This window comes from Lepus europaeus, chromosome 9 (assembly GCF_033115175.1).
Source record: "Lepus europaeus isolate LE1 chromosome 9, mLepTim1.pri, whole genome shotgun sequence".
NCBI lineage: Eukaryota > Metazoa > Chordata > Mammalia > Lagomorpha > Leporidae > Lepus > Lepus europaeus.
In genome coordinates, this window is record NC_084835.1 from 26,606,025 (window position 1) to 26,633,202 (window position 27,178).

A 27,178-nucleotide genomic window follows, 5' to 3' on the forward strand; every position below is an offset into this window, starting at 1 on the left:
TCCGCATTCTGTGAAGTCTCAACTCATCTAATTCAGTGAGTGGTTAGAAAGAAAGAGTTACCTGGTCTATCAAGTGAAAAACAAATTTTATTTACAGATGAGGCCACAGGTTACAAAATTAAAACCAAGCAGCAGTTCGGAACCAGCTGTACCAGCTGGCAAAACTAGTTCTATCAGCCTTATCAGTCCATTCTTCTGGTCAGTCAGCACTGTGGTAAGAAAACACTTGGTAAGGCAGAAGGAACCATATTTACAGTCTGTCTGGAAAGCTGACTGCCAGACAGGCCAATATGTTGCCCAACTGAGCCGTCTCTTACCAGTCGCTACAGATATGCACTGAAGCCTAGCAACTGTTAACTTCCCACACATACATATGGTCTTCTGGGATTTCCTGAGAGATTCTTAGAGTTTAAATTTTTTTTTACTTTATGTTTGAGATCTCCATATGTCTTCGGATTAAGCTGAACTTGCCTGTTGGATCTGGAACATACCATTTTTCCCAAACGTCAGTGTACGAAGCGGTTCTTCCCCATGGCTTAAAGTGTCCATTCCAGTGGAGTAACTTGGCAGCCTTTATAAACTGGGGTGAATATCGTTTTCCAGCACTGGAACCTTAACAATTGGGAGAAAAAGAACCAGGTGATGGCAACAGTCAGACACAAGACAGTGCCACACCAAATTGTAGAAAACTTTAAAAAACAGATTTACTCCCATCCCTGACAATAGTTCTCTAGAGACCAGTTCCTTATTGGCTCAGGCTGTTGGTTAATTCTGCTTACCAAGGTGGCGGACATTCCACATAGGGTCGATAGTGGAGTGCTGTTGGTAAAACACGATGAGCAGAGGCGGTGTCGTGATGCTGCCAGCCAGTGTTCTGCTGTACAGTCCCTCTCTGGGTGGGACAGAGAAACCTCAGTGCCAAGTGCTAACTCCTCCCAGGACTGACAGGAGTTGAGATAAGTGTCCCTTCTCTACTTACTCTGCATTGAGTCTCATCCATTTCTCCAGCTGGCTAGTTATGTTTTGTCGCTTCCATTCTGTCATGTTTGCAACAAAAACTCCAGGATTAAATGAGCAGGTGCTGGCTTTCATGGATAACTTACGAATTCTTTCCTTTTTATAGTCAAGATAGCCAATGTAGTTGTACTGAAAATGCAGATGGGATGAGTATGTTTACTGTTTGACATCCAGTAAGGAAAAAAGCCAGAGTGAGCATCTGGCCCAGTAGTTAACATGCTGCTAGGATGCACACATTCCACGTTGGGGTGACTGGGTTTGGTTCCTGACTCCACTCCTGATTCAGCTTCCTACTGATGCACACCCTGGGAGGCAGAAGCCACCCATGTGGGAGACCTGGATGGAATTTCTGGCTCCTGCATCGAACCCTAGACACTGGGGCATCTGGGAATTGAACCAACAGATTGACAATATCTCTGCCTTTCAAATAAATTACAAAATTTTAAAACAAAGCTTCTTGTTAAACTATGGCTTCTCAGACCACTGTCAAATAAATAAAAGAGGTAGGTGATCGAGAGAAAAACCTAGATTTGGAGACAGGGGACCAGATGTTTGAGAATTAGGTTACCAAGTTCACAAATATCTACAGGAAATCAGACATGAGTTTTGGGATGGAATAACTGATGAATGTAAGGTGCAACAATAAAAAGTTTCTGTGGGGACCAGTGCCAAAGCACCAGCATCCCATATGGGCGCTGGTTTGAGTCCCGGCTGCTCCACTTCCGGTCCAGCACTCTGCTGTGGCCTGGGAAAGCAGCAAAAGGTGGCCCAAATCTTTGGGCCCCTACACCCAAGTGGGAGACCTGGAGGAAGCTCCTGGCTCCTGGCCTCGGATCGGCACAGCTCTGGCTATTGCGGCCAACGGGGAGTGAACCGTCAGATGGAGGACCTCTCTCTCTCTCTCTGTAACTCTGGCTTTCAAATAAATAACTATTTTAAAAAAAAGTTACTGCCGGCACCGCGGCTCAATAGGCCAATCCTCTGCCTAGTGGCGCCGGCACACCGGGTTCTAGTCCTAGTCGGGGCACGGGATTCTGTCCCAGTTGCCCCTCTTCCAGGCCAGTTCTCTGCTGCGGCCTGGGAGTGCAGTGGAGGATGGCCCAAGTGCTTGGGCCCTACACCCACATAGGAGAGCAGGAGAAGCACCTGGCTCCCGGCTTCGGATCAGCGCGGTGCGCTGGCCGCAGTGCACAGGCCGTGGCAGCCATTGGAGGGTTAACCAATCGTAAAGGGAGACCTTTCTCTCACTGTCCACTCTGCCTGTCCAAAAAAAAAAAAACCAAACAAACAAAAAAAAAAGTTTCTGTGAATTTGCCACTTCCCACTGAACCGTATCGTAGGGTGCAGGCAGGGTGTCTCCTAAGTGACGTACCTGATTCCCTGCTCCTCGGATGACAACTTTAGCAGATGTTGAATCACAGTCTTCTGAAAATGCAGCTGCATGCCCTGGCTTCAGTGGTGTATTGTAAAGGGCAAGAATATCACCTGAGATACGCAAGTATTAAAAATTACCATTTCCATAAGACTAAGACAACCACTACAGCCCACAATCTGGGCAGAGAATAGCATGCATAGTAATAATATTCTTTGGTACCTTGCACAATTACATCATCATCCATATAAATGGCCTTCTTTGCACTGGGAACCAAAATTGGCAAGTAGAACCTTGCAAAGGTTAACTGGAAAAGGAAAGAAGCACCAGCATAGAATATGGCAATGGCTGTGCTCTTACTTACACAGAAACTCCTAGAATGCCCTCAGTGCCCTTGAAAAAGGTAGCCGGTGCTTGCTTCGGCAGCACATACACTAAAATTGGAAAAAGGTAGCCAAAGGACTTCGAAGATATCCCAGGCTTGGTCCCCAGGAGACGATTTGCATTGTACCCACAGTTACCTAGGCATTCCTCATATTTCCTAATATTCCCAAGTACAAACTGGGATCCCTGGGACTCACGGGTTTCATGGATTCCCCCTGGCCAGGATCCTCCTTTACTTTCCCTTCCAAGAGTGCAGTGTCGAAATTCACAATTTTGTACCTGATGTTTTTCAAGGAACCACTGTTGAGCCAGGACCTGATGAAGAAAAAGCACCATATTTCAGTTTTACATAATCATGCCTCCAGGCCATAGCCACATCTTTGTGCCTTCCTAAGGAGGGCATAAAGTAATACAACGGAAGCCCTGGGGATCAAATCGTCTTCAAGCTCTTCTCAGTCAGGGTTCCTTCCTGAACAAGATTCTATGGTAAGCTCTTCCAACACTACAACTAGAAAAAATGCCGCTAGAGAACATTCATCTCCCGTGGGCCATTCGCTTCACCCTCCAAATACACTGGGGAAGAAAATGAGTCAAAATACAGTAGTAAAGGCTAATCTGTTATCTGCAGATTGCTCTAATCCATCCACCTAAGTCTGTAGATAGGCACCCGATGTCTAATTCAATGTGTATCTTTCTATTCTGGACAGGTTCTGAGTTTCTGAATCGTTACAAAATCGTAGTAACTTCTATAAATATGAACCATGGAGAAAGCCATAAGGACAGAATGTTTTAAAACTTTCACAACGGTTAATCTGTTAGACAAGCTGTTTTTCTTAGAATAAACTTTAGGTCTTAATTCATTACCAAAACATAGATGAAGTATCCATCAGATGTATTCATCACAATTAAAACAAGACCATTACTGCGTGATTACTTTGATAGGTGCTTTATGTATTTTTTTTATTTATCTGACACAATAACTCTAAGTTAGATACTTTCACCCTGCATCCATGTGGGAGACCTGTAAGAAGTTTCTGGCTCCTGGCTTCGGATCAGCTCAACTCCAGCCATTGCAGCCATTTGGGGAGTGAACCAGTGGATGGAAGACTTCCCTGTGTGTCTCTCTCTCCCCTCTCTGTAACTCTTTCAAATAAATAAATCTTTTTTTAAAGAAGTTCATGGTGAAGTAGAATTAAAAGCTACTGTGCCGGGGCTGGTGCTGTGGCATAGCAGGTAAAGCTGCAGCCTGTAGTTCGAGTCCCTGCTGCTCCACTTCTGATCTAGCTCTCTGCTATGGCCTGGGAAAGAAATGGAAGATAGCCCAAGTCCCTGGGCCCCTGCACTTGCATGGGAAACACAGAAGAAGCTCCTGGCTCCTGGCTTTGGATCGGCACAGCTCCACTGCGGCCAACTGGGGACTGAACCAGTGGATGGAAGATCTCTCTCTGCTTCATCTTCTCTGTGTAACTGACTTTCAAATAAATAAAAATCTTAAAAAAAAAAAAAAGATACTTTTTTGAGTGGCAAAGAACAAGCTCTCCGGCTGACTTGTCTGCAATGGCTGGGGAAGTCGGGAGGTCCGTCCAGGTCTCTCACATGAGTGGCATGGCCAACCACTCCAGCCATCGCTGCTGCCTCCCAGGGTCTGCACTGGCAGGAAGCTGGACTCAGAAACTGAAGCCAGGAATCAAACCCAGGCACTCCAATGTGGGGATGTGTGCATCCTACCTAGCTTCTTAAATGCCAGGCCACACACCCACCTCTCCATGAACTTTTGGGAGACCCCCCACCTCCCGGTGTGTGCATGTGTACATGCATGTTTATGTATTTATATGGCACTATACACACACATATGCATGTATAAAAACAGTTCCTGGACTGGTAGCTGGCCTGCTCTACACCGTACACTAGAAGCAAAATCAGAGGCAAACAGAGCTCACCGAAGATGGTCTGCAGTGTTATTGAGCGTAACAATGTAGAAAATCACATTGGAGCGAGTGTTCTGCTGAATGCTGTTTATGGCTGCAATGGCCCCTCCAAGCCTGTCTTCAGATGCAGCAATGACCACAGGAATCTCTTGTCTCTCGTCTCCATCACTTCGGGGAGCATTTGGAACAAAGTCTATGGGTTGAAGGCCCAGAATCCCTGAATCTGAAAAGTATACACACAAAGAAGGCACTAAAAAACAAACACAATCTCATGAGCCTTTTAATTACTTTTTAAATAAATGATGGGAAGGGCTGGCAATGTGGCACAGTAGGTTAAACTACAGCTGGCAATGCCAGCATCCTAGTGACCTGGATTGGAAGTGGAGCAGCTGAGACTTGAACATGTGCCCATATGGGATGCCTGCACTGCAGGCTTTGGCTTAACCTACTGCCCCTCAGCGCCGGCCCAGGTAACAGAACCTTTCTAGAATGCATGTACCAGCCCAGGTAACATAAACTTTGCAGAATGTATTGTGATAATTTGTATAAAAAGCCTTAAATAGCTATGTGGTCTTTGACAATCATTCTCCTTGGTGCTTCTCCTAAGGACAAAACCTAAAAAGCAATCAAAATCACAAGCTCTATCTGGGAAAAACCTAGAAATAAATCAGAATTTGAATACAAAAAGTTTCTGGATTGGAACAGAAAATTGAATTACAAAAAATGCATTGTACACAGTACCTGCTAGTATTGCTCAGTAAACCTTCCCTTAAAAATGTCTAGTTTTATTTTCATCTACTTCTGACAGAGTGATAGAAAGGAGAGATCTTCCATCCACTGGCTCATTGCCCAAATGCCTGGCTGGGCCAGGCCGAAGATGAGAGCCCAGAACTCCATCTGGGTCTTCCACATGGATGGCAGGAGCCCAAGTACTTGAGCCATCTTCTGCTGCCTCCCAAATGCATTAGCAAGATGCTGCATTGGAAGCAGAGGACTCAGGACTTGAACCAGCACTCCTGTATGCGATGTGGGCATCTAAGCAGCAGCTTTACAAGCTGTGCCCCAACATCTGCCCCATGAACCTTTTCTGCCTCTTCTAATACAGTGGGCCCTCTGTGTCTGGGTTCTGCATATGAATACCCTGAGTTTGCTCAGTTCCAGCCCTGGCTGTTGCAGGTGTTTGGGAAATGAACCAGCAGATGAAAGACATCTCACTCTCTGCTTTTCAAAAAACTAAAATGAGTACTTTTAAAAAAATGAGCACATAGAACCTGTTTCCCTTTTCATTATTCCCTAAACAATAGAGTGCAACGACTATTTACACAGAATTTATATTCTATCAAGTAGCCTAGAGTGATATAAACAGGATATGTGTCTGTTATATGCAAAATTACATAAGCGGCTTGAGCATGTGCAGATTTTAGTACCCATGGGAGACCCTGGCACCAATCCCCCTGCATACCCAGTGCTGACTGCTCATACATTCATTCATTCAACACTGAGTGCCTATTATCTGGGCACTGGAGTTACAGCCACGAGTAAAACAGACAAATCTCCACCATCATGGAGGCTAAGATAGTAAACCAGTAAACACATATATGTATGTGCCACACGTAATGCATTTCTTATTGTGGGATCATCATCAAAGTCTGAGAGCCACTGTACCAAAAGATGTTTTCCTGTGAAAACAAGTGACTCTGTGTATTAAAAGTTTACATCAAGGGGGCTGGGACTATGCTGCAGTGGGGTAAGCTGCCACTGGTGGTGCCAGAATCTCACACTGGAATGCCAGGTTGAGTCCTGGCTGCTCTGCTTCTGATCCAGCTTCCTGCAGATGCACCTGGGAAGGCAACAAATGATGGTCCAAATATTTGGGCCCCTGCTCCTAGCTGCGGCCTGGCCCAACCCTGGGCATTTCAGTTATTTGGGTACTGAATCAGCAAATGGAAGATCTCTCCCACTGTCTCTCTGCCCTTCAAATCAATCAATCAATCTTTAAAAAAAAAGTTTACATGAAGGATTTCTACTACCATGGGAGCATGCTTAATCACATGGAGAAGCATGTCACATTACAGTTGTATATACAGCGTAACTGCAACTAAATAAAAATATTAAGAAAGAAGATGGGAAGGCACTAAAGCAAACTTATTTAATAACCATTATGTCTAAACAATGAAAACATTCATTTAACTAATACTTATTGAACATCTATGTATCAGCCATCAGCCATAGGCATGGGAGACAAAGCAGTGAATAAACTGTCCTCCTGAAGTCTCAATACTATTTTCATTTTTATAAGATTTCCCAGCAGCATGTATTACTTTATAAACATTATATATATATGTATACATACACACACACACACACACACATGTATGTTGTTAATAACATGTTACCACAGAATTCAATTAAAGGGAAAAGCTAATTAGTCTTTCCCTGTTTTGGTCAACTACAGTAGGTGACAATCCAAAAATGATTTTTAAAAAGATTTATTGATTTGAAAGGCAGAGCAGTAGAGAGGGAGAGAGCTCCCATCTCCTGGTTCATTCCCCAAATGGCCACAATGGCCAGGGTTGGACCAGGCCACAGCCAGGAACCAGGACCTCCACCTGGTCTCTCACGTATTTGGGCCATCTTCTACTGCCTTCTAAGGCACATTAATGGGCAACTGGACAGGAAGCAAAGCAGTGAGGACTGGAACAGGCACTCCCATCTGCTATGGGATGCAGGTGTTGCAAACAGCACCTTAACCCATGGTGCCACAAAGCCTACCCCAATCCCAAATGATTTTTGACAAACACCCTGAAGCTTCAAACATCCCTCAAAACTAGACAGAGCACTTTAAACAACTAACTTAAGATAAAATGTGCGATGTGATTATGCAGTAAAGCAAATTTTTTAATCAGCTGACAAGCCTTTACGATTTTGTTTTACTACTACAGTAGCACTGATATGTTGCACAGTTAAAATAACCAGACTGAGCAGGCATCAAGCACCAGGGATGCTTTCTGGTCCCGAGTTTTGGAAGCCCTGCCCTGCTGAATGTGAGCAGATGGCGCCCACAGAGGCTCCAAGACCCAAGCTGGTGATAAGGAACGCACTGTCAGATCCCACCCTAGCAGCTGACTGCCACACAGGGAGAAGAAAAGCGGGAGGCCTGCAGGGGCACAGTGAGTACCACCGTGCCTCCTCCCAGAGCCTTGCAGCTTTTCAAAGGCTAAGACAACAAGCAAGCTTTCTGTTCCTTCAACACTGTCATGTGACTTAGGACAAGGGAACTCAACTCACTCCAAGGCACCAGGAAGGATTCCCATACCTGAAACCTCATTCCTTAGCAAACTGTTCAGGCTGAGGAAGTTATGGTGCAGCACCAGTAAGAAGAGGACAATAGCCAGGACCAAGATGACGACGTTGACTGAAACAGATGGGGGAGATCTGCATTACATCTCTTTGCCTTTGACCTCGCAGAACAACACCACGACCTGTAGAGTCAGCATACCTTTACGGATTGTCATCTTTTTCCTCTGTGTTACATAAATATTTGTTATCAACCCTACAAAACAAAAACAAGCCCCAGAGTCAGTCAATGTATGAGAACAGTCATCAAAATGCCTAAACACGTAGAAACAAGAGGTATATGGGCTATTCCGCCAGAAACTCATTTTGAACTAGCAGTTTTCAAGAACCCAATTTGAGAGCCAGCGTCGTGGCTCAATAGGCTAATCCTCTGCCTTGCGGTGCCGGCACACCGGGTTCTAGTCCCGGTTGGGGCACCGATCCTGTCCCGGTTGCCCCCCTTCCAGGCCAGCTCTCTGCTGTGGCCAGGGAGTGCAGTGGAGGATGGCCCAAGTGCTTGGGCCCTGCACCCCATGGGAGACCAGGATAAGCACCTGGCTCCTGCCATCGGATCAGCGCAGTGCGCTGGCCGCAGTGCGCCTACCGCGGCAGCCATTGGAGGGTGAACCAACGGCAAAAGGAAGACCTTTCTCTCTGTCTCTCTCTCACAGTCCACTCTGCCTGTCAAAAAAAAAAAAAAAGAACCCAATTTGGGACTGAAAAGTTGTATAGTCATACTGAACTACTTCCAAATAACTAGGGAGAAATACATAGCCTTAGGCTCCTATATTATATGCCACTAAATGAAAAGCAAAATAAATAAATAAATAAATAAATGTACCAAGAGGCACATGTGGAGTACCACTACCACAGAAACACTTCAGAATGATTTTCTGCTTTAACTTCCTAAATTAGACATGGATTCAACTGTCTATGACAAAGTAACCTGAGATCTCAGTTTCATCCGTAACACAAAATTCCCTGTCTGGAGTTATATCCTGGTCACCTTTAACCTGAGCATCCTCAGAATAAATAGCACTTGCAAATTCACCCAACAAAACAATGAAATAATGCACAAAATCCCATCTTATTATCAAAAATGCTATTCTCTTGAGGCCAGCACTGTGGTGTAGTGGATTAAGACACCGCCTGCAGTGCCAGCATCCCATATGGATGCCAGTTCAAGTCCCAGCAGGTCTACTTCTGATCCAGCTCTCTGCTATGGCCTCAGAAAGCAGTATTAGATGGCCCAAGTGCTCGGGCCCCTGCACCCACATGAGAGATCTGGAAGAAACTCCTGGCTCCTAGCTTCAGATGGGGCACAGCTCCAGCCATTGCAGCCAACTGGGGAGTGAACCAATGGATGGAAGACCTCTCTCTTTCTCTGCCTCTCCTTCTCTCCCTGTGTAACTCTTTCAAATACATAAATAAATCTTAAAAAAAAAAAAAAAAAAAGAAGAAGCGCTATTCTCAAAATTAAAAATCAGCTAAAAAAAAAGAAGAGCTTCTTCCCAAGGCTTCATCTCTGATGGTTAATTATACATTTCCTAAGAAAGAGGTGTCTAAAACTTTCACTCTGGTCTCATCTGACACCTTTTTTTTTTTTTTTTAAATTTATATTTATTTGAGAGGTAGAGTTACAGTTATTTGAGAGGGAGAGACAGAGAGAGAGAGTTCTTCCATCCACTGGGTCACTCCCCAAGTGGCTACAATGTCCGGAGCTGGACACATCCGAAGCCAGGAGCCAGGAGCTTCTTCTGGGTCTCCCACATGGGTGCAGGGGCCCAAGGAGTTGGGCCATCTTCTACTCCTTTCCCAGGCCATAATAGAGAGCTGGATTGGAAAAGGAGCAGCTGGGACTCGAACCAGCACCCATATGGGATTAACCTACTATGCCATGGTGCCAGTCCATCTTTGCTTTTCAAAACAAATAATTCATTGGAAAAAAGAATGGAGGTGAAGGTAGTTACTAAACAATAATATTTCTACAACAATCTCTGGGTAGTATTTTCTTAAAGATAGATTACACAATCAAAACATTGTGACTTCACATCTGAGACTGTTAAACCTTTTTTACTTCATCTCCACTCATGGTAGTACTTACTATTTACAAAAACAACAAAAAAATCTACATAAGGCTTTTAATATCACAAAGCACTTTCATTCTTAAAGATAGATCAATCGATCTATCTATCTACATTTATTTATTTGAAAGGCAAAGTTAGAGAGAGAGCGCTATCCTCCATCCGCTGATTCATTCCCCAAATGGCTACAATAGCTGGGACTGGGCCAGACTGAAGCCAGGACCCTGGTATTCCACGTGGATCTCCTGTGAGTGGCCAGGACACAAACACTTGGGCCATCTTCTGTTGCTTTCCCAGTCATGTTAGCAGGGAGCTAGACGGGAAATGGAGCAGCTAGCAGCGAGCTAGATGAGAAATGGGACAACAACCAGCGCTCATATGGGATGCCAGCAATGCAGGCGGTCGCTTAACCTGCTGAGCCACGACACTGGCCCTTAAAAAGTACTTTCAAACATCATGTATTTCTAAGAATCAAAATAAGTTCGAATTAGTTTCATCTTGGCTAAATTGGGTGCCTACCAGGCACTTGATTTCTTGAAAGAGAATATATTGAGCTGTTTATAAAATAAGCAGTCAGAGGCCAGATTACAAATTTGGGGGAAATAATTCATACTCCCAAAGAACAATCCAGAACACACACACTTTTTTTCTCAGAGCACTATGTACCAATGAACTTCTTCTCTAAAGAATACACATCCTTATTTACCCTGAGCCATACACCTCTATCACACTGTAGGCAGAGCGCTACCTATAGAAGCTGCCAGACCGGGAACTGCTCAAAGTGTAACATCTGCCTGCTCTAAGCCACCTTCTAAGACGAAATAAATAATCTCAACAGAAAAAAATCCCAGGTAGTAAATGAGGGACAACACTAGCTCATCAACTTCCAGTAATAGTTACTTAAAAGTAGTAAGACCAGGGCCAGGCGCTGTGGCTTAGCAGGTAACGCCACTGCCTGCAGTGCTGGCATCCCCTACGGCTGCCAGTTCAAGTTCCAGCTGCTCCACTTCCAATCCGGCTCTCTGCTGTGGCCTGGAAAAGCAGCGGAAGATGGCCTAAGTCCTTGGGCCCCTGCATGGGCATGGGAGACTCGGAAGAAGCTCCTGGCTTCAGATTGGCCCAGCTCCAGCCATTGCAACCATCTAGGGAACAAGCTGGCGGATGGAAGACCTTTCTCTTTCTCTCTCTGCCTCTGCTTCTCTTTAAGCCTGCCTTTCAAATAAATAAATACATCTTAAAAAAAAAAAAAAAAAAGTAGTAAGACCAAAGAAACACCCTCACTTGAAAAAAATCCCAGCTGGTTAATGAGAGACAATGTTTTAGCTCATCAACTTCCAGTACCAGTTACTTAAAAGTAGTATGTGGGGGCCAGTGTCATGGCATGAGGCGGGTGAAGCCACCAGCTGTGAAGTAAAAGCATCCCATATGAGGGATGGTTTGATTCCCGGCTGCTCCACTTCCAATCCAGCTCCCCACTAATGCACCTGGGAAAGCACTGGAAGATGGCCCAAATGCTTGAGACCCTACACCCCCACAGGAGACTTGGATGAATCTGGCTCCTGGCTCTGGCCTGGCACAGCCCTAGCAGTTGTGGTCATTTGGAGAGTGAACCAGAGGATGGAAGATCGATCTCACTCTCTCTCTCTCCCCCTCTCCCTCTCTCTCTATAACTCCGCCTTTCAAATAAATAAATCTTAAGAAAAAGTAGTACGTGAATGGAGCAGCAAATGTATTTGATACCCAACCTAGCTAGACAGAAGAAAAACACATTTCTAGCAAGTGCGTGATGTGCTTGAGTAAATCAGCATGGCAGAAACCACTTGTTCCAAAAGGCTTCCCCAGTTGCATACATGCAAAATGCCATGATGGTGGGATATGTTGGATCCACATTTGCTTTCCTGGTGCCATTCCTGCCAATGGAATTTCCCTGATCTGTTTAAAGGGGATTTTCCAAACCAAACTGCCCTGTAAGGCACTTTAGTGTAGTAGCTATCCCTCTCCAAGATTACAAAGCTGCATACATGGCCAGCGCCGCAGCTCACTAGGCTAATCCTCCACCTGCGGCACCAGCACCGGGTTCTAGTCCCGGTCGGGGCACCGGATTCTGTCCCGGTTGCCTCTCTTCCAGGTCAGCTCTCTGCTGAGGCCCGGGAGTGCAATGGAGGATGGCCCAAGTGCTTGGGCCCTGCACCCCACGGGAGACCAGGAGAAGCACCTGGCTCCTGGCCTCGGATCAGCGCAGTGCGCCAGCCGCGGCAGCCATTGGAGGGTGAACCAACAGCAAAGGAAGACCTTTCTCTCTGTCTCTCTCTCTGTCTACTCTGCCCGTCAAAAAAAAAAAAAAAAAAAAAAAAAAAAAAAAAAAAAAGCTGCATACAACTTGTCTGGCGATTTTCAATTTATTCACTATGAAAATTAATATATTTTGTTTAGAAATTAGAAACCTTTATATTCCCCGAACACTCTATCAATCACAAAAACCACACACACACAGAGGCCCGGGGCAAGTATACCTAGAAACCTCAGGGAAAAGAGAAACACCCCCCCTCTTTTTTTTCCAAATTGCTAGCTCCGTCTTCCAGTCTGCCCCCTACCGTCCCCTCAGTCTATCAAGGTACTTCACTACTCCCCCTCCTCAGATATGGAATCACCGTATTTATTTACGACCAACACGTAAGCTCCATGGAAACAGGGACCCTGAGGAAAATGTCTACTGACACATCCCTGAACCCCACCTTCGGGTTCGTCTGGCGAATGGGAAGGGAATGCGATCTTTGGAAATAACTACGAAAACAAATTCCGACATAACGGAAAAACGTGGATTCCAATGAAGTTCTCTCCCAAATGAACCTAACAGGCAATTTCGTTTTCCCTTAGCTTTTTAGTTCAAATACCGTAAAATCCTACAGCAACTCGTGTCCTCTGCGGTGCACCTGAAGACACAGAGGAACGCGACTGTTTATATACACCACAAAAGCCTGCCCAAACACACCAAAGAGATACCCAACGCGGGAAGCGGCCAGGATAAACTTCTTCCTCCGCACCCCTGCTCTGCCCTCGGCAGCCCGGGGCTCCTCCCGAGGTCTGTCCAAGCCGTCGGCATCTTAGTTTGTCTCTGCCACGATGGAAGGCGCAAAGACACAGGGTGATGCGGCCACCCTCCCCGCGCCCCCGGGCCGGCCGGCCGGCTCCTACTTCCCCCAGAGGCCACGCCGGGCTGCACCGCCCCTGAGCGCCTCCCTGCCGCCCGGCTACTCCTGCCGTCACACACTTGTGGGGTGATGTGGCTGTCTCCCTTGACACTCCCGGGGCCTCGGGGCCTAGTCTTGGCCACGGCCTGGCACAAACAAGGTGCAGCCCTACCGCCGCCCTGACGCCCGACGTGCCTGGAATCCCACTGTGTGGGGACAGTGCTGCACACACACCACAGAGGGCGGCGGTCCCGAACGTGCGGACCCCACCCTAGCTCACCATCGGGGAGGGTCAGACCCTCTCAAACATCCAGCAGCCTCGGACGAGGGGGCAGAGGGAACCCTTGCCTTGGTCTCCAGCGGGAGGGCCCTAGGCTGCCAGTGAGGCCGGCAACTGCTGTATACTGGGAGGATGGGAGCGCTCTCCACGCAGGTGAGGGGACCAGGGTCTCCCACCTAAGGGGATTCTTCTTCTGCAAGGGGAAGGGTATGGGCTACTGACTGCTAAATCCTAAGGCTCAGTGGGGCCGCCTGAGGCTTAGAAATGATCGAGGTGGCGCGACGCTCCGAGGACGCCGCCAGGCCCCGACACAGCCCGGGCGAGGGCGCAGTTCCCCTCAGCGGCCCGCCGCGACTCGCCTTACCTGCAGCGGGGGAAGCAGCAGGAGGAGGAGGAGGTGGAGGAGGAGGCGGCGCCACCGCCCGCGCTGCGGCCCGCCCCGCCAGCTCAGCGCCCGCGCCGCAGGCCCCGGCGCCTGGCCCGCCGCCGGGCCGCCCGCGTCCCCCGCGCTCCGGGCGGAGGCCGCCCTCCCGCTGGCGCCGCGACCGCCGCAGACTCCCACGGCTTCCCAGCCCCCGCGCCGATCGCGGCGCAAAAGCTTTGCGCGGAGCAGGCGCCGCGGGGCAGCCCCGCCGCCGGGGTCCTCGCCGAGAAGACTGTCGCCATGGAGACGGGGCTCGCGCCGGCGGCCGTCGTGCCGCGGAGGCGCTGTCCCGGACAGTTGGCGTGACCCGGGCCGGGGCTCCCGGTACCCAGCAGCCCTGACGGCGAACCCTTCTCGGGCTCGCGATGCCTCGACCCGGCCTCCGCCGCAGTCCTGGCGGGGGCTGCGCCGGGGCACAGCCAACTCCGAGAACACACGTCGCCTAGCGATGGCGCGGGGCGGGGCCGCGGGCTGTGCCGGCCCGCCGGAGACATCCGCTTCCGGGGCCGCGGCCATCGCGCTCCCCGGGTCGGCAGGCGCTGCGGGCTATGCGCGGCGTCCTGCCCTGGTCCCTCAGTGGTGGCTGCCCTCGCTCTGCCGTCCGCCTTCTGGAGCAGACATGCTGGAACATCTGAGCTCGCTGCCCACGCAGATGGTGAGAGCGCGGCCGGCGCTGCCCGCTCTCGAGCCTGGCCGTTTGGAAACCCTTGACGGAGCTCCGACCCGGGCTGCGCGGCTCCTGGCCCGGATGGTTGCCGTCCACCCTCTCCCCGACTTGGGCCGCCTGGGTTCCCCCTCGCTCCCCGCGCGAGAATCTCCGCCCGTGCTCCGTTGAGGATGCTTTGGGCTCTTTCCCGCCCACGCCCCGGAATCCCAGAGTTTAATTCCTTGCCAGGCCTATGGGGGGTGGGGGAGCCCTGATCCTGTGTCGCTTGCACCAAAGCTGTGGGGTGAGGGCGGGAGCTGTCCCTCCTCCGCGGTGGGACCCATTCCATGTGTGCTCTCCTCCACCGCCTAGGATTACAAGGGCCAGAAGCTGGCTGAACAGATGTTTCAAGGAATTATTCTGTTTTCTGCAGTAAGTACTGGTTCTGCATTTAATCCTTATTTCTTTGCCCCTAGCTCGATGCGTTTTTTTTTTCTTTAATCACCCACTCCCAAGCCTTGACTGTATTTAATGTATTTTGGCTCTAGATAGTTGGATTTATCTACGGGTACGTGGCTGAACAGTTCGGGTGGACTGTGTACATAGTAATGGCTGGATTTGCTTTTTCGTGTTTGGTAAGAAATGTGTGGTTTTCTGAGTTGGGTTGGTTTGGTTGGACCTAGAACTAAGAGCCAGGCGTCCTCGTTTCTCCAAAGAGCAGAGCGCCAAGAGCATCACAAGGCGTGAAGTGCAGGAGAGGACACAGCTGTTCTGTGACAGCCACTCCAAGCCTGGGCCAGAGCTGGCAGGGACTTCCGGGGTGTGCACTCCGCCCCTCACCTTGCTGGATGTGTAAACACTGAGGCCAGTCCCTGCCGTCGTACTCTATCTTTCCTGGGCAGTAACACAGAGCGTCTGTGGGAATATAGAGCATTTCTGTTTCTTGTTATTATATTTATAAAGCATCTGTTAGCACAGGAGTTACTTAGGAACCAGGTTTTAGACATAACTCATGGCATTTTAACAGTCTCTCTCTCTTCTGGCCCAGCTGACACTTCCTCCGTGGCCAATCTATCGCCGGCATCCACTCAAGTGGTTACCTGTTCAAGACTCATGCACAGAAGACAAGAAACCAGGAGATAGAAAAATTAAGAGGCATGCTAAAAATAATTGACTGGGGTTTTCGTGATTTAGCACCTGCTTTTATTTCCTGAGATGAGCTATACTGCTTTTCATACCCAAAACATGAGCCAAAACCATCTAAGCTCTTACAGCACCACTGTGTCTAGACTTAATTCTCTTTGTATTTCATTTCTAACCCAGTTGAAGTTTGATTTATAAATATTTTAGACCTTTTCATAATCTTGCTGTGAAGTAAAAACAGAAAACCCAAGTATGGAAAAAGTTTCAGGTGTACATAATAATAAATGCCTCATGATAGTACAGTTTGTCGGTTTATAATTCATTGAGTCATTAAGTCATTTTAATGTTTCCAGTTAAAACTCACAGTGCAAGTTGGTGTCTGACAGGTCTGCTGTGGGTTGTTCTGCAAGCAGGACCTCATGAAAGCCGGTCAGAAGTTCACGGCTTTGGGGCTGGCACTGTGCGCTGGCTTACACCACTGCATCCTGTGTGGGCGCTACTTCGAGTCGCAGCTGCTCCACTTCCCATGCAGCTTCCTGCTAATGTGCCTGGGAAAGCGGTGCAAGATGGCTCAAGCCCTGGGCCCCTGCCACCCACAAGGGAGACCTGGAGGACACTCCTAGCTTCAGCCTGGCCCATCTGCAGTCCTTGTGGCCATTTGGGGAGTGAACCAGCAGATAGATGTCCCTCTCTCCTCTCTCTTTGCCTTGCAAATAAATAAATATTAAAGAAAACAAAAGTTCATGATTCTACAGCTGCAAGTTTCTATAATATTCTTAATAGAACCTATGAAAAATTTTACTTAATGTGGATTTGTGGTAAAGTATTATTTTAGTACCAATGAAATAAGGACTGTTGTTATTAATAATAAAAGAAAACATTTAATCTGCTTGAGGTCAATCCTAGTGAAAGCCCAGAAAGCCATAAATTCCTTTTACTTGTTTCAGAAACCTGAAGAGAAAAATGAGCTCTAAGGTGCTGTTAGCGGTGGGAAAGGGAGAATTACTATAGGTAATGCTATATATCTCAATACCATGACATGAGATTTCCAGATTGGCGTTGAAGGAAAAACAACCTTAACCCTGAAACTCAGGGAAGTTTTGTTTTGTTTTGTTTTGTTTTTTTTAATTTGTTCATTTATTTGAAGAGAGACCTTAACATCTACTGGTTCACTCCCCAAATGGCCAGAGCTGTACCAATCCAAAGCTAGGAGCTTCTTCTGGGTCTCCCATGTGGGTGCATGCACCTGGGCGATCCTTTGCTGCTTTCCCAAGCACACTGGCAGAGAGCTGGATTGGAAGTGGAGCAGCCAGGACTCGAACCAGCACCCATATGTAAGGCCAACCATATCAGAAAGTATAATAAATGTGATTATTAGTTATGTGATTAGGAGTTAGAAGCTCCTAGAGAGGGTTGAAAACTGAGTTACCCCATGTTCTGAAAGTGACATCAAAAGACTGAAGACAGCTGGAAGCCTTTATTAATAAGCAGATAGGAACAAAAAGAGTAACAGTGAAAAAGTGAGATGGTTCATGTCAGGAAGCATTAGACAGGGCAGAGGCATTTCAGAGCCACCAGGATGCCACTGTTGGGATTCCTGTGCACTAAGTACAGTATAAAGCAGACTGTTCAGTCTACAAGCACTGAGCACGGGGGCCAGTGGTATGGTGCAGCAGGTTAAGTCTGTCGCCTGTAATGCCAGCATCCCATGAGTGCCAGTTTGAGTCTTGGCTGCTCCATTTCCAATGCAATTTCCTGCTAATGCACCTGGAAAAGCAACAGAAGATATCCCCTGCCACCTGTATGGGAGACCTTGTTAGAATTCCTGACTCCTGACTTTGGCCTATCCCTGGCCTTTGCCACTGTTTGGGGAGTGAACCAGCTTTCTCCCCCTGCCCTCTGTGTAAGTTTGCTTTTCAAAAAAAAATAAATCTTTAAACAGTACTACACCTTTCAGAATCTGGCAGGTCAAATAAACAAGCAGTAGAGAGGAAGACTGTTGAGCTTGTTCCTTGTACTGGAAACATCTTCCCTCAGCCGGGACTTGCTCCCTCCTCTCATTCAGGCTTCTACCCACTTGTCACTACAGAGGAGTGCTGTGCCCCATCGTTCTGCATCTACTTAGCCTGCTGTTTTTCATGGCACCTAACAGGTGTTTCTCACTGGAACATGAGCTCCATGGGAACAGAGCCTTTGTTTAACTGGCTGCTGTTTATCCTGTACCTGTAAGAGTACCTGACACATTATAACTGCTGAAAATTTATTTAATGAACAATAGGAGACTGGGCTATCCAATATGGTGCCAGTAATCAAATGTGTGTATTTAAAAATTAAGTTCTTAAGTCAGACTAGCTGTGATTCAAAGGCCAGTCATATATGACTAGTGGCTCCATTCTGGACACTTTAAATAACATTTCTATCACAAAATTCTGTTTATCACATCTTACATGTAAACTTTGAAGAACATTTAACAGAGAAGTGATTTTCCACACAACAGAATTCAGATTTACTGAATGCTCATGATGCCATTGCACTTGTGAATCGCATACTGAACAACAGAAGAGGTTGTGCAGGTCACACAGCAACAACCTGCAGTGCAGCTGTAACAAGGAACTTTCTAAGCCTATGACAATCCAGAAGCATTCCTTTAAAAAATCAGAATTCCTAACATTAGAAAAAAATGAATGTTAAAGACTGTCAACAAAATCAATGAAACAGGATCAAAGGTAGATTTACAGCTAACAAGGAAAATGAAAAATGGATTAAGCATTCAAGGAAAAAGAACCACAAAATAACCAAAAGACTGGGCTGGAAACTTAATGTTTAAAAAAAAAAAAAAATATGCTACTTGAGGGTAAGAAATTATGAGGAGATTCTTTTAATTCTAAGAAAATAGTTTGTAGCACTACCTAGCAATACGTTAGAAAACTTCAGTAAAATTGATGACTGTCCAGAGAGCATGCCCTCCAGCTCAGGAAAACCAACAGTTTGCCAAGGTTTTGCTCCGACCTGGGCACTGGAACTAGATTACAAGGTCTAGTTCTAGAAAAGCCCTTCAAAGATAAAAGAAGAGGCCTTGGGCTGTGAGCGCTGTAAGGACAGGCAGCATTTTGTCTTATTAACCTCTGCATCCCCAGCTCCTGGCTTGTACTCTGGCACACAGGAACAACTAAAACTTTGAAGAGGCTGTAATTTTCAAAGAAAGTAAAACATTGATTCTAAAAACAATTCTGGAGGCCAGCACTGTGGTGTAGTAGGCTAAGCCTCCACCTGCGGCACTGGCATCCAGTATGGGCGCCAGTTTGTGTCCCAGCTGCTCTTCCAATCTAGCTCGCTTCTATGACATGGGAAAGCAGCAGAAAATGACCCAAGTGCTTGGGCCCCTGCACTTGGGAGACTGGGAAGAAGCTCCTGGCTCCTGGCTTTGGACTTGCCCAGATCTGGCAGTTGAACCATCGGATGGAAGACCTCTTCCTCTGTCTGTAACTCTGCCTCTCAAATAAATAAATCTTAAAAAAAAAAAAAAAAAAAAAAAATCTGGAACAGTTTTCATTCTTAGAGTTGAAAACAGAAGTAAAAATTTATTAGTCAAGATGTGTTTTATTTCATAAAAAATTCACTTCTTAGGTGGACATTCCCTCTTAATTAAACTAATATGTGCTATACAATCACACATTTAAACATGGGAAGACAACAAGATCTCGAGGTGTAGACAAAAACTTCAGAGGACAAATGTTAAATATGTCCAACGTAACTAAAAAGAATTAGACTTTACTTACAAATTGCTTAAAGGGAAAAGGAATTCATGTTTAAGAAATATTTTCACTGATGGAAAACTCTAGTAAAACAAATATGCAGACACATACTAACTTACAAAGATAAAATATCTCTTAAATTCTTGTAAACCCTAAATAAGGCTAATATTAAGTGAAAATAAAATATCAAAAGTCCATCAGTGTATAATAAAGGAACTCATTGCTCAAGTACTACAGAGAACTTCATATTCTTTAAATCTATTCCCAGAACAGAGAATTAACTTTCAATACTAGTCCCTAAGGGGTATTAACAATAGCAGATGTTTTTGCTGGATGTGTCATTTGTTTCTCTTATTGCCTTTGCCACATAGTACAATATAAAACTTCGAATCCAGTATTTTATGGCCTGATTTTTAATCTAACTAGTACCTAAAAAAATAAAGTTTTAGATATAAAGTTGGTGGTTTAAGGCTCAGTAAATGGTAACCATATGTAACTTTTCCTCATAAAGAGAATATGAAAACCAGTTTTTGTTTGTGAGCTTCATAGTATTTGTTCTGTCCAATTTATTTCTAGTAAGAAAGGATAGTGAATGGATTCCAAACAATTGTTATGTTTTTTAAGCCAAAAACCTTGGAAAATAGGTCTTTAGTTCTGGCAGCAGATAGAAAATATTCTCAAAAATTCACATTTTCTTCAAAAAATTTTAACTGGCGAGCTTTCACACTGTATGTAATATACTTTTCACCCATGTGCTCCCGCAAACGTACCTATTTGGGGAAACAGATAAAAAGAAAATCAGTATGGAGCAGAAAATATGTAATCCTAAAAGAAGGGCTTTTCTGAGTGTATGACTGAAGGTAGAAACCACATCAGAGAATACTAATCTGCTTACAGATTAGTAACAAATTAAAGAGAAACTAGGGAAAATATGTGTAACATTCATGCCAAAAGATTAATAGCATTAATACATGGTTACTGGAATCAATAAAACATTAGAACTCACAAAACAACAAAATCAATCCCATAGATAAATTCAGCAAATTCATTTGCATAGGTAGGTCCCATACATTTATAAAATAGTAATAAAATAACCAATTAACACAAAATTCAGACTGACGAGCATTCAAAAAAGTACGTGACATTTAATGTATTTCTTTTGAAAGAAATGCTTGAAACTAAAATAACAGCATTTTAGATACCATACGATGTACCTTATGATATAGGACACCTAGGACACAACATCTTTTATGCCAAAACTACATAACCTAAGTCTAATGAGAAAACATCAGAATAAAGCAAAACCAAGGGAGATTTTATAAACATGGCTATACCCTTTAAAAAAAAATGCCAACATCAAGAAAAACAAAGACTGAGGAGCTGGTACAGATTAAAAGAGGTATCTATTAAATACAAAAAACATAAGCCTGATTGATTCCACAGCTTTGCGGGGCCCTTCTCAGTTAAACTGGTGAAAATTACTTTAAAAACCATTTAATGTCCCTGGAAATGGTCCAAAGGCATACATACATCATAAAGACGCAATTACTCAAGAAAACCTACTAAGGGGCCGGCGTTGTGTAGTGGGCAAAGCCGCCGCCTGCGACACCCATTCGTGTCCCAGCTGCTCCACTCCCAATCCAGCTCCCTGCTAACACATGTGGGAAAGCAGTGGAAATGCTGGGGTGCCTGTACTCCTGCCACCCATGTGGGAGACCCTGATGGAGTCCCAGGATCCTAGCTTTGTTGCAGCCATTTGGGGAGCGAACCAGTGGATGGAAGAGCTTTCTCTGTGTCACTCTGCATTTCACACACATCTAAAAAAGGAAGGAGGGAAGAGAGAGAAAGAAACAAACCACTCCAGACTGCTCAGCAGCTCCCAGCCGTAAAGCTGTCTTCCTGGGAGGGGCAGGACACTTGCACACCTCATCCTGCTGCCTGTGATGGAGGTTCAGGTAAGAGCAGCCAAGAATCGGAGCTCTTCTACACGACCCAGACCCACAGGGAGCCCCACCCTGTGCTACTGAAAGTAACGGGGACCCAGTCACCTTTGCTCTAACCATCAAGTGAAGACGCCACACTAGGTGAGGTGTGCCAAGAAGCCTCCTTTCCGCCACATCGGGGGTAATCAGAAGTGCGTCACTGTCCCCACCTCAGCCCCAGTCACAGTCAGACTTTGCCTGGGGGTAGAAGCAGGCTTTTAAAACAGGATGCCAAACTAAGTGGATGGACTTCATTTGGTTCAGAGTGTGACGTTCCAACCTAGGAGAATGCTAACAGTGGAAGTAGCGGTGAAAAGCAACTGGGAGACAATAGATCCCCTGGAAAGACAGGCTGAACTCCAGGATACGCTTGTTTGTGGGAGAAAACCAAGGTGGGAGAAGTCCTCCTGCAGCCAGAAAAAAATCCAAAATTCTCACTTGGGGAACAATGCCTTCAAAAGAGACCAAATCTGATCAGGTCAGTCTTTGGAGCAATGCATTTCCCAGCATTACTGGAAAACAATAAAGCAATCAATTGGAAACTAAAGGATCTTAACAGCTAGGTGAAGTCAGGGAAAGAGACAGCTCTGCAAAGCCCACAATAATTTCAAGGTTACTGTTGTCCTACCCAAGGCTGCACCCACTGAGGGGTAACATCGGGGGCTTCACACTGCAGGGAGAGACAGGAAGGAGACAGGGTCCACTAAAACGTTCTTCAGCCACTAAACAAAGTGGTTACCAGAAGTCCTGAGGGTGGGGAGAATGAGGATTAAATGGTAGGAAGTTTCAGTTAGGAAAATAAGTTCTTAAAAATCCACTTATTTTCATTTATTTGAAAGGTAGAGTAAAACACAGCTTCCATCCACTGGTTCACTCCCCAAATGCCTCCAATAGCCAGGGCTGGGCCAAGCTGACCAGGAACCAGGAACTCCATCCAAGTCTCCCACGGGGATGTCAGGGACCCAAATTCTTTTTTTTTTTTTTTACAGGCAGAGTGGACAGTGAGAGAGAGAGACAGAGAGAAAGGTCTTCCTTTTTGCCGTTGGTTCACCCTCCAATGGCCGCTGCACCGTGCTGATCCGAAGCCAGGAGCCAGGTGCTTCTCCTGGTCTCCCTTGCGGGTGCAGGGCCCAAGCACTTGGGCCATCCTCCACTGCCTTCCCAGGCCATAGCAGAGAGCTGGCCTGGAAGAGGGGCAACCGGGATAGAATCCGGTGCCCCAACCGGGACTAGAACCCGGTGTGCCAGCGCCACAAGGCGGAAGGTTAGCCTCTTAAGCCACGGCACCAGCCAGGACCCAAATTCTTAAACCATCACCTGCTGCCTCCCACGGTGAGCATCATTAGGAAGCTGAATTAGAACCAGAGGTAGCAGCACACCACAAAAAAAAGTATCTGATGTGACAGCTATGCTAATTAGCTTGATTTAATCACACTTTTAAAATTTTATTTATGTGAAAGGCAGAGACAGAGATCTTCAACTGCTGGTTCATTCCCCCAGTGCCTGCAAAAGCTACAGTCAGGCAGGGTCAAAGCCAGGAGCCAGGGACTCATACCAGATCTCCCACGTAGGAGGGAAGAACCCAACTACATGAGCCCATCACCTGCTGCTTCCCAGGGTCTGCATTAGTAGGAAGCTAGACTGAAAACAGAGGAGCTGTGATTGGAACCAAGCAGTCTGACATGGGATCCAGGTGTCCCAAACTGTATCTTAACCCAAGTCAAATGCCCACCCCTAATCATTCCACTTTGTATACATAGATCACAACATCACATTGTAACACATAAACATACACAAGTATAATTTTTCAATTAACGATAATAAAAAAAGATCTTTGGTGAAAGTAAATATATGGGAAATTATAAAAGCTATAATAATATAATAAAGGTTTGTAATTGCACTTTGTGTTTTCCACATGATTTAAAAGACTAATACACGGGCTGGCATTGTGGTGTAGCAGCTAAATGTGGGCCAGTTTACATCCCCACCACTCCTCTTCCAATCCAGCTCCCTGCTAATGGACCTGGGAAAGCAGCAGAGGATGGTCCAAATGTTTGGGCCCCTACACCCATGTGGGAGACCCAGATGAAGCTACTGGCTCCTAGCTTCAGCTGGACCCACCCCTGGCCATTGCAGCCATTGGGGAGTGAGCCAGTGGATGGAAGATCTCTTTCTGTCTCTTCTCTCTGTAATTCTGCCTTTCAAACAAATAAATAAATCTTAACAACAACAACAAAAAAAGACAAATATGGTAAGAAAACAATTATTAGTGTAAAAGCTAGTTTTATTGTAACTTTGATTTACAACTGCATATTTTGTTTCCTACATGGTTTAGAAGACCATGCATTTTGGGAGACCAGGAGGAAGCACCTGGCTCCTGGCTCCGGATAGGCACAGCGCGCCAGCCTCAGCGCGCCAGCCGTAGCGGCCATTTGGGGAAGGAAGACCTTTCTCTCTGTGTAACTCTTCCTGTAAAAAAAAAAAAAAAAAAAAGAAGAAGAAGAAGAAGAAGAAGACCAAAAGAAGACCAATGCATTTAAGACACCAATAATTGGGGCCAGCCTATGGCACAGTGGGTTGAGCTCCTACTTACAATAGTGGCGTCCCATATCGAAGTGCCAGTATGAGTCTGGCTGCTCCACCTCTAATCCAGCTCCCTGCCAAAGAACCTGGGAAAGCAGCAGATGATGGCCCAAGTACTTAAGTCTTGCCTCCCACATGGGAGTCCCACATGGAATTCTTGGCTCTTGGCTTTGGCTTAGCCCAGCCCCAGCCATTGTGGCCATTTGGGGAGTGAACCAGAGGATGGAAGATATCCCTCTCTCTCTCTCTAACTGCCTTTCAAATAAATAAATAAATCTAAAAAAGAAAAGTTACACCACAAAAAAAGTCAACTAAACATAAAAGAAAAAACTAATACAGGGAGTAAGAGACCAAAAAAGCCTCATGAGGCGTATAGAAAACAAACAGTAAAATGATAGAAATAAGTCCTCCCTTATTAGTAATTACTTTAAAACAGAATGGATTAAAATAGCCAGTCAAAGACAGAGATTACAGAAGGCATTTAGCCTAGCATTAAAAAAAAGGGGGAGGATGGCATAGTGGATAAAGCCGCCACCTGCAGTGCTGGCATCCCATATGGACATCGGTTCGAGACCCAGCTGCTCCACTTCCTATCCAGCTTTCTGCTATGGACTGGGAAAGCAACAGAAGATGGTCCAAGTTCTTGGACCCCTGAACCCATGTGGGAGACCCAGAAGAAACTCCTGGATCCTGGTTTCGGATTGGTGCAGCTGTGGCCATTGCAGCTAGTTGCAGAATGAACCAGTGGATGGAAGACCTCTCTCTCTCCCTCTCTCTCTCTCTCTCTGCGTAATTCTTTCAAAAAAAAACAACAACAAAACAAAACAAAAAACAAGCCCATATCCCACATGAGAATGCGCAGATTCAGTTCCCAGCTCCAGCTCCTGACTCCACTTTCCTGCCAATGTAGATCCTGGTAGACAGTGGTAATGGCTGAAATATTTGGGTTCTTGTCACCTATACAGAAGATCTGGGTATGTTCCTGGCTCCTGGATTGGATCCAGCCACACCTAGCCCTGGCCACTGTCGCTCCCAATATCTCTCGTGTATGTGTGTGTTTGTGTGTGTGTATATCTGTGTATGTGTTTAAAATAAATAAATAAATTTGTTAAAGTAAAAAGACATTCTCCCAAATCATTTTTCTAATGAGATTAATTTCTAGGATATATAAAGAACTCCTATAATTCAATAATTAAAAGAAAAATCACTCAATTTGAAAATAGGCAAAAGATGTGAATAGACAGTTCTCCAAAGAAAATATGCAAAAATCATGGGCGCTGGTTCAAGTCCCGGCTGCTCTACTTCCAATCCAGCTCCCTGCTAATGTGCCTGGGAAAGCAGCAGAGGATGGCCCAAGTGCTTGGGTCCCTACACCCACATAGGAGACCTGGGTGAAGCTCCTGGGTCCTGGCTTTGGCTTGGCCCAGCCCTGGCCATTGCAGCCATTTGGGGCATAAACCAGCATATGGAAGATCTCTCTAATTCTGACTTAAAATTAAACAAAAAATATGCAAATAGCCAGGAGTACATGAAAAGATGAACATCATCACTAGCTGTCAGAGGAATGAACACCAATTTGCACCCGCAGGATGGCTACAATCAAATAGCCAGACAATAGCAAGTGTAGGGAAGAATGTACCAACCTCTGATGCTGCTGATAGGAATGTAAACGCTACGGACACTTTGGAAAACAGTCCAAAGTTCCTCAAATGTTTAAATATAAAGTTACTACATGACCTAGCAATTCTATTCGTAGGTATACACTTGAAAGAACTGAATCCACACAAAAACTTGTACACAAGTGTTCACAGCAGTAGAAACTACCCACATGTCCATTAGCTGAGGAATACACAAAACCCATAAAACGGAATCTTGCCGTATAAGAGAATGAAGTGCCGATATGTGCTACAGTAACGGTGAAATAAGAGAAAAATGCAAAAAAGGGCCATTTATCTAAATTTTATGGCCCCCTTTATATTAACTGTCCAGAATGGGCAAAGCCATAGAGGCAGAAATATTAATGGTTACTCAGGGGTAGGGAAATGGAGGGGACGACTGGGAGTGACAATTAATGGGGTGTTCAGAGCTTCTTTGGGGGGTGATGAGGATGTTCTCACACTGACTGTGGTGATGACTGTACAACTCTGTGGACATAATCAAAAATCCCTGAGATATACACGTCAGAGGAGCAAACTGTATGGTACCTGTACAAACTGCATTTCTGAAGTTCGTTTAAAAGATTTTATAACATAACCATTTGACACAGTCGTTAGAACACTCACCTCTCTCTTCAACTCATCCTCCTCTTCCAAAAGATCATACACCTGTTCCAAAAGCTGAACCCCCAGGCCCTGGATTACATCAGCTCTCAAGACTTCAACTATTCTCCTGATCTTTTCAGAACCTGGCATGATGGCTAAAAAGCAATAACAAAGACAGGAAAAAAAATACTTTCACTACCACAGAGAAAACAACACAAAGTTTTTAAAAAAATCTTGTTCTGCCAAGATTGTTTTCACTTTGACAAGAGTGTGGTAATGACTAAAAAATTTATATGAGTTTAAGCTCATCATCTCCTAAACCTAAAAAACTGTCTTAACAGCTTTTAGACACACTAACTTGAAGAAAATCTATATGAAAAATTGCAAACACTTATTTTTTTTTCTAAAGGAAAGCAAGATTTTTTTTTAAGATTTATTTATTCAATTGAAAGTCAAAGTTACACAGAGAGAAGAGAGGCAGAAAGAGAGACAGAGAGGTCCTCCATCTGATGATTCACTCCCCAATTGGCTACAACAGCCAGAGCTGCGCTGACCCAAAGCCAGGAGCCAGAAGCTTCTTCCGGGTCTCTCACACGAGTGCAGGGGCCCAAGGACTTGGGCCATCTTCTACCACTTTCCCAGGCCAAAGCAGAGAGCTGGATCAGAAGTGGAGCAGCCAGAACTCACGACGCCCATGTAGGATGCCGGCGTCTCAGGCCAGGGCGTCAACCCGCTGTGCCACAGCGCTGGTCCCACATTTATTTTTAAAAATCAACATTCATGGCTGGCGCC

The 27,178-nt window shown here is 45.7% G+C and overlaps 3 protein-coding genes across 12 annotated transcripts in view; 1 reads left to right on the forward strand and 2 right to left on the reverse strand.

Annotated features, from left to right (window-relative positions):
* Positions 1 to 69: 69 nt before the first annotated feature.
* On the reverse strand, positions 70 to 14,032 carry GLT8D1 (glycosyltransferase 8 domain containing 1). Of its 3 annotated transcripts, none has more exons than XM_062201071.1 (10): positions 13,957 to 14,032; positions 8,201 to 8,254; positions 8,018 to 8,116; positions 4,714 to 4,924; positions 2,971 to 3,088; positions 2,612 to 2,696; positions 2,390 to 2,502; positions 980 to 1,146; positions 780 to 892; positions 70 to 612 (listed from the first exon to the last, which is right to left on the reverse strand). In XM_062201071.1, the coding sequence occupies exons 2-10, from the start codon at positions 8,214 to 8,216 to the stop codon at positions 422 to 424; spliced, it is 1,113 nt and encodes a 370-aa protein (XP_062057055.1). In that variant the 5' UTR covers positions 8,217 to 8,254; positions 13,957 to 14,032; the 3' UTR covers positions 70 to 421. The 3 variants fall into 3 exon arrangements, with proteins under 3 accessions (XP_062057055.1, XP_062057057.1, XP_062057056.1); XM_062201073.1 differs by lacking the exon at positions 13,957 to 14,032 and adding an exon at positions 13,593 to 13,885; XM_062201072.1 differs by lacking the exon at positions 13,957 to 14,032 and adding an exon at positions 13,016 to 13,038.
* A 64-nt stretch (positions 14,033 to 14,096) lies between these two features.
* Positions 14,097 to 16,123, forward strand: SPCS1 (signal peptidase complex subunit 1). The gene is made up of 4 exons (XM_062201074.1): positions 14,097 to 14,671; positions 15,035 to 15,094; positions 15,211 to 15,297; positions 15,711 to 16,123. The coding sequence occupies exons 1-4, from the start codon at positions 14,465 to 14,467 to the stop codon at positions 15,834 to 15,836; spliced, it is 480 nt and encodes a 159-aa protein (XP_062057058.1). The 5' UTR covers positions 14,097 to 14,464; the 3' UTR covers positions 15,837 to 16,123.
* A 1,006-nt stretch (positions 16,124 to 17,129) lies between these two features.
* NEK4 (NIMA related kinase 4) overlaps positions 17,130 to 27,178 on the reverse strand; it is a 49,618-nt gene continuing 39,569 nt past the window's right edge. For 2 of the 8 annotated variants that reach the window (XM_062201062.1, XM_062201068.1), the window contains 2 exons: positions 26,408 to 26,541; positions 17,130 to 20,330 (listed from right to left, as the gene is read on the reverse strand). In XM_062201062.1, the coding sequence (XP_062057046.1) occupies positions 20,238 to 20,330; positions 26,408 to 26,541 (227 nt within the window). In that variant the 3' untranslated portion in view covers positions 17,130 to 20,237. Of the gene's footprint in view, positions 20,331 to 23,849; positions 24,012 to 24,064; positions 24,212 to 26,407; positions 26,542 to 27,178 lie in introns of those variants that run through there. The other 6 variants (XM_062201064.1, XM_062201061.1, XM_062201060.1 and 3 more) reach the window with 6 other exon arrangements.